At 36.9% G+C, this 11,957-nt stretch overlaps 1 protein-coding gene across 2 annotated transcripts; it reads left to right on the top strand.

Annotated features, from left to right (window-relative positions):
* The first annotated feature begins 5,044 nt into the window (after positions 1–5,044).
* Positions 5,045–11,639, top strand: LOC148874517 (peptidyl-prolyl cis-trans isomerase FKBP62-like). Of its 2 annotated transcripts, none has more exons than XM_088960942.1 (13): positions 5,045–5,874; positions 5,981–6,067; positions 6,962–7,222; positions 7,315–7,389; positions 7,473–7,553; positions 7,637–7,831; positions 9,919–10,008; positions 10,106–10,281; positions 10,391–10,513; positions 10,602–10,748; positions 10,859–10,986; positions 11,124–11,244; positions 11,337–11,639. In XM_088960942.1, exons 1-13 carry the CDS (start codon positions 5,694–5,696, stop codon positions 11,385–11,387), a joined length of 1,716 nt encoding a protein of 571 aa, XP_088817068.1. In that variant the 5' UTR covers positions 5,045–5,693; the 3' UTR covers positions 11,388–11,639. The 2 variants fall into 2 exon arrangements, with proteins under 2 accessions (XP_088817068.1, XP_088817067.1); XM_088960941.1 differs by having other exon boundaries at positions 11,334–11,639.
* The last annotated feature ends 318 nt before the right edge of the window (positions 11,640–11,957 follow it).

Below are 11,957 nucleotides of genomic sequence, written 5' to 3'. Positions count from 1 at the left end.
CATGTACCACTTCCCGTTGGCCTTCTTCACAAGAACTGGGCGAAGTTCCTTTTCCTCTATTTTATCGGTCTGACTAAGGGATTTACATTCAGTCTGTGTTATCACGAAGGGGTTTATACCAAACATGTTGACAATTGACCAAACAAAAACATCTAGATTATTAATTAAAAAGCTTACCAGTTTGGAGCGCAGTGGTTCCTTGAGGTGTGCATTGATCTGCACTGTCTTTGAGGGGTCGGTACTTGAGACTAGCACTAGGATAGTGTCTTCCATCTGGAAAGCTCTTTCCTCGTTGTTCTTCAAGGGCAACTCTAGGTCGATATCAACCTACTTCCCTTTCTACTTTTAATGTTGCAATGTAAGACTTCCGCGATTCGAGCTGGTTGCCACGTACTACTCCTATCCCGTTGTCGGTGGTAAACTTCATGGCGAGGTGGTATGTTGATAACACCACTATGAGGGCGTGCAGTATTGGTTGGCCTAGAATAGCGTTGTATGGTGGTGACGTTGCCAACACTAGAAAGTCGTGCTACAACCTTGTCCTTTTCGGTGTGGTTCTTGTCATCACAGATAGGTTGATCTAACCAAGAGCTCATGTCGCCCCGCCATTGAAGCTAACTAAGGGCACATCGGCTAGGGCTAGATCTTCCCTCCATAGTCCCATTTGCTTGAAAGCTCCAAGGAACAGGAAGTCTGCTGAGTTATCGGAATCAATGAGTACCCTTTTTATCTCGCAATCATGGATCATGATCTTGATTACGAGGGCATTATTATGAGGGTAACGGATCCCGCGTGTATCATCTTCGTTGAAGTAAATCACCTATTATACTCTCTGTTGCTTTGGTGGGTTCTTCCCTTCATGGTCCAGCTTGCGAACTAAAGTTCAACTAGCGGGGGCGGCAGAACTTACTGCATCTAACTCTATAGTGATCTTGTTAATTACACCACATGCTAGTGGGTTATCATATTGTTGCGTTTGTAGATTGATGCCACGGCTGCAATGCATCAACTCTCAGAGACATTGAGTGCCTACTCCTAAGAGAGCCACATGGGGGCTCAACTTGTGGGGGCAGCTCCACTATCTGTAGGTCATCAACCAGCATGGGAGCCTCGAAAGGCTTAACCTGCGAGGGTGACTCCACAGTCCATTGGCTACCAACTCCCATGGGAGCTGCGGAGGGCTCAACCCATAGAGGCTACCTTGTGATTAGGGCTGATGAGGCTTGTTTGGACTGCTCATTCTGATTCTGCCCCCCCCCCCCCTACAAGGGTTCCTTCAATCTAGACATTGTTGTTATTGTCCTTGGTTGATGCCATTTGGCTTTTGAAGTTGAAGAAAGGTGAGAACTTAACTTCATGTAGTGGTTGCCACAGACGATGCCAGTTGATGGCATGCAATTTGGTGCTCCCTGGTAGATAGCTTGGACATCGGACTGAGTAGGTCACCTAGTCAAGTTGTAAGAAAGTGATTATTAGAGTGTCCAAGTTGCTTTACCAGGGTGGGCACTTCGATGCTTAAGTTAGCAAAGAGCTCTAAGAGAGCTAAAAACGAGAGAACTAGAGAGCTAGTGAACTGTGAGAGCTAAATCACACGTGCATTTCTTAGAAAATGGGGGTAGATTGGTGTGAGTTTCACACACCATGTCCAAGATCCACAGGAAGATGCGACTCACTGGTTTGAAGTCCTTTGAGGTAGTTTTGCACGTAGACTAGGCTTCCATGCCTTATCTGGTTGCCTTCAAAATGATCGGTGCTGGAGCTGACTTCTGGAGGACTCAGGAGTGATAAAATGCATATATAGGAGGTTGGTGAGCATGTCTCATAGGTCGTCACTTGGACCTCAGTCAGGTCGGTAAGTCCTTTCGGGGAGGTCACTCCTCACGCCGAGGTCCCTTGGATCGGTATTGACGAGGTACCACAGGTTGGCCTTGGATGAGGTGTTGCTAGCCGCTCTCTCGAGGTGCCCAAGCTCTGTATATGAGGTGCTCGGACTAGTTTTGGGGTGTGCCTCCTTGACTTAGTGAGATCCACAGCTGTTTGTGTGGCGCTAAGGTGTCATGTGGCAGTCCTGTCGTGTCATGTGTCGTGATGCCATTGGAGGGGAAATCATCCTTCATCAATATAAAAGTTGAAAAGTAAATAACTTTTAGTTCTTTTTGTATTAAAAAAATTAAATCAGAGCTAGATTAAATCCAAATTTGATATGAGTTGTTAGGATTTGAATTCGAATCCAAATCTTGCATGCCCAAATTAACAAGTATTAGTAAGCATATATTTGTACTATTTCATAGATCATTAAAATTAGCCATTCAATTGAAAAAGGTTGTTTGTATGGTGAACCTATATTTAAATTCTATTTAAAATCAATGAAAATGAATAAAACCTAATAAAAGTTTAAAAATTTATCTAACAAAAAAATAATAAATAAAATTCATTTAAATTCAATTTAGAAGAAAAAAATTAATAATTTATTTAATCATAATAAAAATTAATAAGCATTAAAAGAAAATTAATAAAAGTTGATATGATAAAACATACCCCAAAATTAATATTAAAGTTGAAATCAATTTTGCTTAATTGAAAATGTTATAAGATCCTTTAATTTGGGCTTTGTTTAACAAAGCTCGTGCACTGCCCGGGCCCAATAGTATAAAATAAAATTCATAAAAATTTTGTTATCTTAAAAATAAATTAAGTTAAGGTATGTATGATTTGAATCAACCACTGAAATGTATGTATGATTTGAATCAACTCACTCGTAGCATAAAAATTTTGCAAATCCTTAAATGGTATTATTTGGGTTAAAAAATGGTTTTTAGGTAATTGGATTAATTCGCTGAGTTCTAACGGGATACACTTAATGTCCATTCATTTACATTTTATGGTGCGGGTGGGAGATCGGGACTCATAGAAAAACCCCCAGTAGATTTTTTATATTATTATATTAAATAATAAAATCTATGGGAGACATCCCTCCACCGGAATAAATTTTGGGTTAAAAAACTCTTGAAATTATTTAGTGACACGTAGTTTGACATGATCAAATATATAGCCACGTGGCATATTAAGACTTTCAAAGTAAAGCTCCTTCTGAATTGGCCATACGTGAATGTACCTTAAATAGGAAATTGTGCACGTCAACCAAAACTTGGTGTATATGTTTTATAAATTAATATGTATTATAGGATAGATTGCTGAAACCTTTTTGGTTTTTGTTGAAACATCCTCTGAAATTTAATAATTGTAATCACCTCCCCTAAGCTTTCAGATATAGTTGCAAGCATATCTCTTTTGTTAGAATCTTCTAAAAAGAGACGCGAAAATGCTTAAAACATCTATATAGTTATTTTGATCAAAATATTTATTATCAAGTTTTCTCTACATATGAATCCTCACCTTGATCCCTTTCAATTTTTTTTTTGAAATTGATTTATTTCCCAAATTAATTTTTTATATCAATTGCTCAAAGGTAAACCAAAGTTCAAAATATCGATATGCTAGTAGGGGTGTATCAGGCGAATCGATACTGTGTTTTATTGGTTTTTTCTTATTTTTTTCACAATCGGTTTAGTGGGGCGGTTTAGGGCTCCTCCACCCCCTGAACCAGTTCGACCCCTAATACACCCATTGTAGGGGCGTATTGGAGAGGTCCCAAAACGACACGTATTGGTCGATACGTGTAGATACTTTAAACCTTAGGTAAAACTCCAATTTTAAATTCTTTTTTTAAGTTTTCATAATATTTGTATTGTTTTTTGTATATATACCAGTTTCAATAGTAATTATATAGATATTTTAAACATTTTCATATATCTTTTTAAAGGTTTTGTACAAAAGGGATCTATTTTAAAATTGAGAGAAAATGATTACAATTACCAAACTTTAAGGGAGATGTTAGCAACATCAAATACTTAGGGGAGGTTTTGGAAATTTACCCTAATGGTTCGTTTGATTGCGAGAAATAGTGGAATGAGAAGGAATGGACTGGGAAATGATGAGATGAGAAAGGAAAATTTATTTTCTCATTTTTGGTATCCTATGTTTGTTTGTTGAGACCTATTATTCAACAAAATTTGCTTCCAATGTTTGGTTGATGAAAATAATTTGTAGAAAGAGGTAGACGCTAGAAACCAAATTTGGAGCTCATACATTAAAATGAATGGAAATGGCTGTCAACATGGAAGAATGATGCCTCTAATAGTAGATTTACCATTTTGTTGTGAATGAAAATTGGTATGGAAGACCAGGGATGGTGGTAGACGTCGGATCTAGAAGAGGTAGATGCAAAATCCAAGTTCATTTTAACGTTTAGTGCTAATAAAACTGCTAGATCTAGAAGAGGTAGATGGCCGAAGCCAGATCTGGAGCTCATGTGTTAAAATGAACAGAAATGGATGTCGACATGGAAGAATGACATCTCTAACAGTAGATCTACCATTTTTCTGTGAAGGAAAACTAGTCTGAAAGACCAAGGATGGTGGTAGACGAAGGTGAAGGAGGATTCATTCAATGAAAGAAGACCAATATGGTACAAAATGGACGAAAATTGTGAGAGGATGTCAAATCTGAGCTTACCTTTCAAAAAAATCACCGGATATGGTGTCGGTGAGATGACCATTGGATGGCATCTGAGAAAAAGACGACACTCTCTAGGTTGTTGGCTCAACAAATTTTTCTCACAAAAGGCCTCTATTTTCCTTTCTTAGTGGGGTCTCACCATTTTAGTGTGACTCGCTTATTAGTTTTTGGGAAACCCCATCCCAAGCCTTTCTTTTCCCATCCTAATTTTTCTTTCAAAACAAACAATAGAAAAATCAAATATTCTTTAATGATTCTTCTCTTTTCATCCTTTTTTCGGCAACCAAACATATCATAAATTATAAAAATGGGATATGGATATGTATCCACATCCAATATTATGCCAAATTTAGGTCTACCCCACGAATTGCCCCAAAAATGTTCCACAAAACATTTCAATGGCGCATTGGGAATATCTTCCAATGACAAATACGAGAGATGTTCTTGATACGCTGAGATGTTCATGTAAAACGTTTTGGGCCGCAATCTGTATGTTAGGTGGGATGAAACTCGGATGTGCAAGGTAGTTATCCTTTCGAACACATTGATTGGTCCACGTGTCACTCGAGGAACGGGTTCCATTTCAATAGGCAAGACACATGTCAACGGATGTGGACGCGTAAGTAATTCGTGCTCTGATTGCTCGAGATCTTTCATTCTACCGGTGATTGACGCCGTTCAATTTGATAAGAGCGAAGGTACATGGTTTTCTTATATGACATCAAGGTAGGTAATAATTTCTCACTCTCAAACCCAAAACCCTCACATCCATCTGCACGAATATCGAGAAACACTTTTAATTGTCAATAGATCCCTCTGGAACTATCCTGACCCTCCGCAAGTCTTTTCTCTCTCTATCTGACTCTCTCTCTAAAACCCTTCCGAACTCTCTAGAACCCAGCTAAACGACTCCCACCTTTATCACCATAAAAACCCTTCTTCTCAGAGGCTTGCCTCAACCCTGCAATTGGTTCTTCGTCGAGAGCAACAACAGTTCCCATTGTTTGCCATTGCTAAGAACTCGTTCTCTGTTTTCATTTCTTTTAGCTGACACCTTACGTTGTCGGTGTCTCGTGCTCCGTCTGTTATTCTTCGTCTAAGTTCTTGTGCAAGTCATGGATGAGGATTTCGATATGCCACCTGCTGAGGAGATGAACGAGGACATGGATCTCCCTGACGAGAGCCCGGTTCTCAAAGTTGGAGAGGAGAAAGAGATCGGAAAACAGGGTTTGAAGAAGAAACTTGTCAAGGAAGGTGAAGGTTGGGATACCCCTGACAATGGGGACGAAGTCGAAGGTATCTGATCGATTATTTTCCTGTGCATTCTTCGGGAATTGTTTCTATTTTGTGATTTTGGTGAAATGAGTATATTGATTTTGACGTGTCCAATGTTGATTTGCAGTTCACTACATTGGGACCTTGCTCGATGGAACCCAGTTCGATTCGAGCCGGGATAGGGGGACACCATTCAAATTCACACTGGGTCAAGGTATACTGTTTTTTTCCGTTTGGCATCTGGTCTCCTTGTTTCGGATTTAATGAAGGAAATGTTGTATTTGGTGGTTGATGAGTTTGATTGAGGTTTTGGTTGCTGGTTTTGTTGTCTTTCGTTGGGGATTTTGCAATATATTTCCTTCGTTATTGCAAATTTGTTCGGTTGTGATTAAAAATGGGTGATCTATACATGACTTTCCCTGAATGTTGATTGAGTTTATTTAAATATATTCGCTTTTCATAAAGCGACTAAAACCTGCAGAAAGTACATTTGGCTATTGGATTTCCTTCCCATGGAAGTGTTTTCGTTTCTGATGTGAAGTAGAATCTACTTTCTTATGCCGTTGAGTCCATAAGGTCCAAGGAAAGATGATTAGTAACTATTAGTTGACAGCGTAATAGATGGAGTGAGAGGGGTGGGAATGAATATGCTAGTTCAAACTTCTACAAAGATTGAGTGAGCTGAACTGGATTCACATATGGCAGAGCCAGGTGAATTCTACAAAGATTGGAAACCTGGTCACTGTGCTACATGGCTTGAACCTAGTATATCCTTAAAAAGAATCAATTTACTGTCCTACCAGGTTGTTGCTTCTAAGTCTAACACAGTTTAAGTCTTAATTTGGTGTGCTTTGGAGACTGGAAATCAAAGGGAATATAAAAACCAGAAGCATGTGATGCAATATGTTGGTTAGGGAGCTGATACCATGCCTATATTCTGGGTATTTACGTGTTGTAACCCAGAAGATCTTTGCCACTGCATTCCACTTTGGTACATTGGACCATCGGAATCATTACTTGAAATTTGGCTCGGCTGTACTTCACCTTGTAATGTTTAAATTAGAACGATTTAATTGCTTATTTTAATTTCTTTTCCCTTCAATTATAGGGCAAGTGATTAAGGGATGGGATCAGGGTATCAAAACAATGAAGAAGGGTGAGAATGCCATCTTTACCATTCCTCCGGATCTGGCGTATGGTGCATCTGGTTCCCCACCAACCATCCCTCCAAATGCAACCCTCCAATTTGACGTTGAGTTGCTGTCTTGGAGTAGTGTGAAGGATATTTGCAAGGACGGTGGCATTTTTAAGAAGATCCTTACTGAAGGGGAGAAATGGGAGAATCCTAAGGACCCGGATGAAGTGTTTGGTAATATTGGATCTAATTTTTCTTTTGCCTATTTTGGTGTTTTAACTTGGGAAGTTTATCAAGTTCTTATATTGCCTCACTTCCTAATGCAGTTAAATATGAAGCTAAGCTTGAGGGTGGAGCTGTGGTTTCAAAATCTGATGGAGTTGAATTCACTGTCAAAACTGGTTTGTTTCTTTTCTTGTTTTCTGGAAATATAAATTCATATTTCTCTACTGGATTTTCTAATGGAAGTATTCTTTAAAAATAGGATTTTTCTGTCCTGCTTTGGCAAAGGCTGTTAAAACAATGAAGAAGGGAGAAAAGGTTCTTCTCACAGTGAAGCCACAATGTAAGTTGTGCATATTTTGTGCCTCTTGTTCTGATACATGGACTTTAATTTTGGTTTCTTACCATGCTTTTCAATTTGGTCAGATGCATTTGGAGAAAAGGGCAGACCAGCCTGTGGTGATGAAGGTGCTATTCCATCAAATTCTGTGCTTCAAATAACATTGGAGTTGGTTTCTTGGAAGACAGTAACAGAGATAACAGATGACAAGAAGGTACAAAAGAAGATCCTCAAGGAAGGGGAGGGCTATGAGCGCCCCAATGATGGGACTGTTGTTAAAGGTAAACAATTGCAGCTCTTTCTGCTTTAAATGTTACACTAGAGAATGACCCCCGTACTAATTACGGGGCAACTAAATGTGTGTATAATTCAGTTTGAAGTTTACTATTTAGTTATAAAAAATAAATTAAAAAAACTAATATAGGTCTCGCATCTTTGTAACTGACAATCTTTTCTGACCTATTTTGTTTGAAATCGACTATTAATTTATGCTGTTTTTAATTTGATTTAAGATATTAAATGAGAACTTATTTGGTAAACAATATCCCACTTTATTTGGCATTTACTATTTATGTAATAAATCTATTTTGAGTTATTTATTTTTATTTTTAAAAGTTAAATTAGGTTGCTTCCAAAAAAGTTAAATCAAGTTTGTAATTAATAAAGTAATTTTCCAATATTAATGAATTCTGTGGTTATTGATAAAAAAAAGTATTTCATTGAAAAGAATGAAAGTCATACCACTAAAAGTCTTTATAATTAATAAATATTTTATCTGAATTAAGAATGGGATTCAATTATTTTTTGTGACCCACTATTTATTTAGTATTTCTGATTTGAGTTCCTTACTTAATTTTAAAGAAATTAAATCAGGTTTGTTTTGTAATTGACTTATAACAGACTACATTAAATTTGTAAGTGAATTAAGCTTCTCTAGCCAAAAAAGAGGTATGTTAGTTAAACTGAAAATGTTATAAAGCTAATTGGATTTAGTTAATACTAATTAAGTAAACTTAGTTAAATAAGTTTAATCTAGTGTTGAATTTAACTAATTATAAGCTAAGTTATGTTATTGATCTATGTTATTTATTATTATTTAATCATTTTAGTATTTCATCAACTATTTAATCATTTTATATCATTGAATTAACTTTTCCCCTTTAACATATATTAAATGGTAATAAATTTCTCTGTGATACAAGTATACAAGTGTGTTTGGTAACATAGTGCTGAGTTTATTTCTAATGGGCAGGGTTGACGCTCATACATGATGTGAAAATCAGGTCAAAAGAGTCCATTTCATTAATCTTCTCTGCCCGCATATATAGTAGATAGACCATAATCAGTATAACAGTAACTGTCAAACAAAAATACACTGGCAATGATGTTGGAAATTGGAAATGGCATCATAAGATGATCAGATGTTAATAGTAAGAGAATTCAAATAATGATAATAGAAGTTTTTTCTTAATTGTAAAGCAAACAATTATAGGCTGAAAATGCCAAACCCAACAACTGTTTCAGCCTAATTTTGCAATAGGAAGACACATTAAAAGGGTAAGAAAAAAACAACTGCAAGACCTGAGACTTACCTAAACGTTTCTTTTTGAAATCCACAAAAACTTGTAGTTTAATATGCTATTCATTGTGGCTTCTATTTTCCAGCACCCAACCTCTGCAATAGTAAAACATGGATACAGAAATTTAGTTGAGTTCTTAAAACAAGCATGAATGCAGACATTTGGCTTAAAAAATCAGTAAATTTGAAAAAGATATACCTATGTAAGACCATATATTTTGGGGTAGACCATATATTTGTATTTAATTGACTATGGATAAACATGTAATAAGCTAATAAATAACTGTCTATTGAGAATTTTTTGGAATGAAACTACCCAGTTTTTGAATCTTATTTCTTGAATTAATAGGATGGCATGTGTCTGAAAGGGGGAGGGCTCTAGCTATTATCAATAATAACATACGGCAGAGATTTTTAGCTATTATCAATGAAGGCAATACAATATATTTTTTAAGAGTTAATTGGGTTATTAACATAAAACCTCTTATTGCTTGTGTAAATATAAAAGTATCCCAGGCTTCTGCTATTCTTATCCGTTCATTCTCCTCTTTTTTCTCTTTCTTTTTTTTTTCTTTTGCCTTTTCTTCCTCAGCAGAATCTGAAATCGTGAATTCCGTATTTTTCTCTATCCAATTCCTAAAAATTAGCTTCAGAATTCTGGATATATATATATATATATATATATATATATATATATATATATATATATATATATATATATATATATATATATATATATAAGCTGAGAAATCATGAAATGACTATTGAATTCTTTTTTGATTATTTTAGTGAAACTAATTGGGAAGCTGCAAGAGGGAACAATGTTCTTGAAGAAGGGTCATGACGAAGAGGAACCATTTGAGTTCAAAACAGATGATGGTAATATTTATCTTGTAATTATCTTCCCTTGGTTTCTGGCTTGATAATGTTGTTGGCCACCTAGCTTACTATCGTTGGGACTGGGCCTATTGAACAGAACAAGTAATTGATGGACTTGATAGAGCTGTGATGACCATGAAGAAGGGTGAGGTTGCACTAGTGACAATTGCACCGGAGTACGGTTTTGGTTCATCTGAGTCAAAGCAGCAATTGGCTGTGGTCCCTCCCAACTCAACTTTAATGTATGAGGTTGAGATGGTTTCCTTTGTAAAGGTGAGGGCAAGGCCTTTCATGTGTATCACTCAAAAAAATGCATATACTGTTTTCTGTCATTTGCGATTGGCTGGATGGAAGTGTATGTTAAAACTCTAATGATCTTCAGGAGAAAGAGTCATGGGACATGAACACCGAGGAGAAAATTGAAGCTGCTGGGAATAAGAAGGAAGAAGGAAATGTTTTATTCAAAGCAGGCAAATATGCAAGAGCATCCAAGAGATACGAGAAGGTATAATTTTAGGTTGTTCTGTACTCCTGACTTGATACCTGGTGATTCCCATTTCTGACTTGTCTTTTTTTTTTCCTGTAATTTATAGGCTGCAAAGTTTATAGAGTACGACTCTACCTTTGGAGAAGAGGAGAAGAAGCAAGCTAAGGTGTTGAAGATCACGTGTAACCTAAATAATGCTGCCTGTAAGCTGAAACTCAAGGACTACAAGCAGGCGGAAAAGCTTTGCACTAAGGTTAAATTAAACCCTTCCTTTGGAAGGTTCTTTATAAAAACTTTTGGTTCTGTGATTTGAAAACTTCTGGTGGAAAATAGACATGTTGACTGACGGGTATGTTGGTTCAGGTGTTGGAGCTTGACGGTGGGAATGTGAAAGCACTTTACAGGAGAGCTCAGGCATATATTCAGCTGGCAGATCTAGACCTGGCTGAGTTTGATATTAAGAAGGCTCTTGAAATTGAACCAAATAATAGGTATTTACTTGGTGACAAGTTTTTAATACAAACAGTAATGACATGTGGCAGTTACGAGCCGAGTATGAGAGTATCCATTTAATTTTGCTGTGATTTTTTGTTAATGGATTTGGTGTTGGGTTTTGTGGTGAAATCAGAGATGTGAAGCTGGAGTACAAGGTTTTGAAGGAGAAGGTGAAGGAGTACAACAAGAAGGATGCCAAGTTTTACGGTAACATGTTTGCTAGAATGAGCAAATTAGAGCAGCTTGAGGCCAATGTGAGTTTCCTTCTTCTAGCCCAGTCACATTTCGGTACTATGTGGTTTATGTATGTTGGTTATATCCTTGACCCTTTTCTTATCTGCAGAAGGGAGCAGCGAAACAGGAGCCTGAGCCCATGAGCATTGACAGCAAAGCATAAAGTTTGACAAATACTAATTGGAGTGACGAGAGGGTGGGTCTGCTTTTTATGGATTTCCTAGCTCTTTTACTCTTACTTTTTTATTTCCTAATATGAAATGGTTTCTTGGTTCTTGGCAAGACAAGGATTTGGGAGTGGGGCTGTTGCTGATTATACCTAAGTTAAAATCAATCCAACTACTACCAGCATATGTTGTCTACGTAGAAAATAATGATTTTTATAAGTTGGTCGAAATAGACTTGATTTTCTCGATGCGTCTAAGATTTTGGATGGTCGTCATGGGTTACAACATTTACTTCAATGCTACATTTAGTTGTTACCTTCTACCAAGTCTACCAACAACTCTTTGCTCGAACTCGGGCCATACCACAACATTGAGGCCCGTATAGCTGCTATATGGTCGATGGCAACCAAGGCGTTCTATGCATTTGAACACTCTTGAAAACTTTGTTGATCAAACGTAGCGATCTTGACCCTTAACTAATTATCTATTTGAAATGCATTCTCGTTTGATTGGTTTGTGTTTTTTTCTTTATTATTTACAAGACAAGTCCTTACCATTACAATCTG

The sequence above is a fragment of the Nelumbo lutea genome, chromosome 1, assembly GCF_056320005.1.
Source record: "Nelumbo lutea isolate HS-2025 chromosome 1, American lotus-T2T, whole genome shotgun sequence".
Lineage (NCBI taxonomy): Eukaryota > Viridiplantae > Streptophyta > Magnoliopsida > Proteales > Nelumbonaceae > Nelumbo > Nelumbo lutea.
This window is presented reverse-complemented; position numbering and strand designations above follow the sequence as displayed.

Bases quoted from the DNA above. Each gene is read 5' to 3' on its own strand.
- LOC148874517 (XM_088960941.1), top strand. From the start codon at position 5,694: ATGGATGAGGATTTCGATATGCCACCTGCTGAGGAGATGAACGAGGAC. The intron at 6,068-6,961 runs GTATACTGTTTT...CTTCAATTATAG, and splicing joins CAAATTCACACTGGGTCAAG to GGCAAGTGATTAAGGGATGG. The intron at 11,245-11,333 runs GTGAGTTTCCTT...TCTTATCTGCAG, and splicing joins TAGAGCAGCTTGAGGCCAAT to AAGGGAGCAGCGAAACAGGA.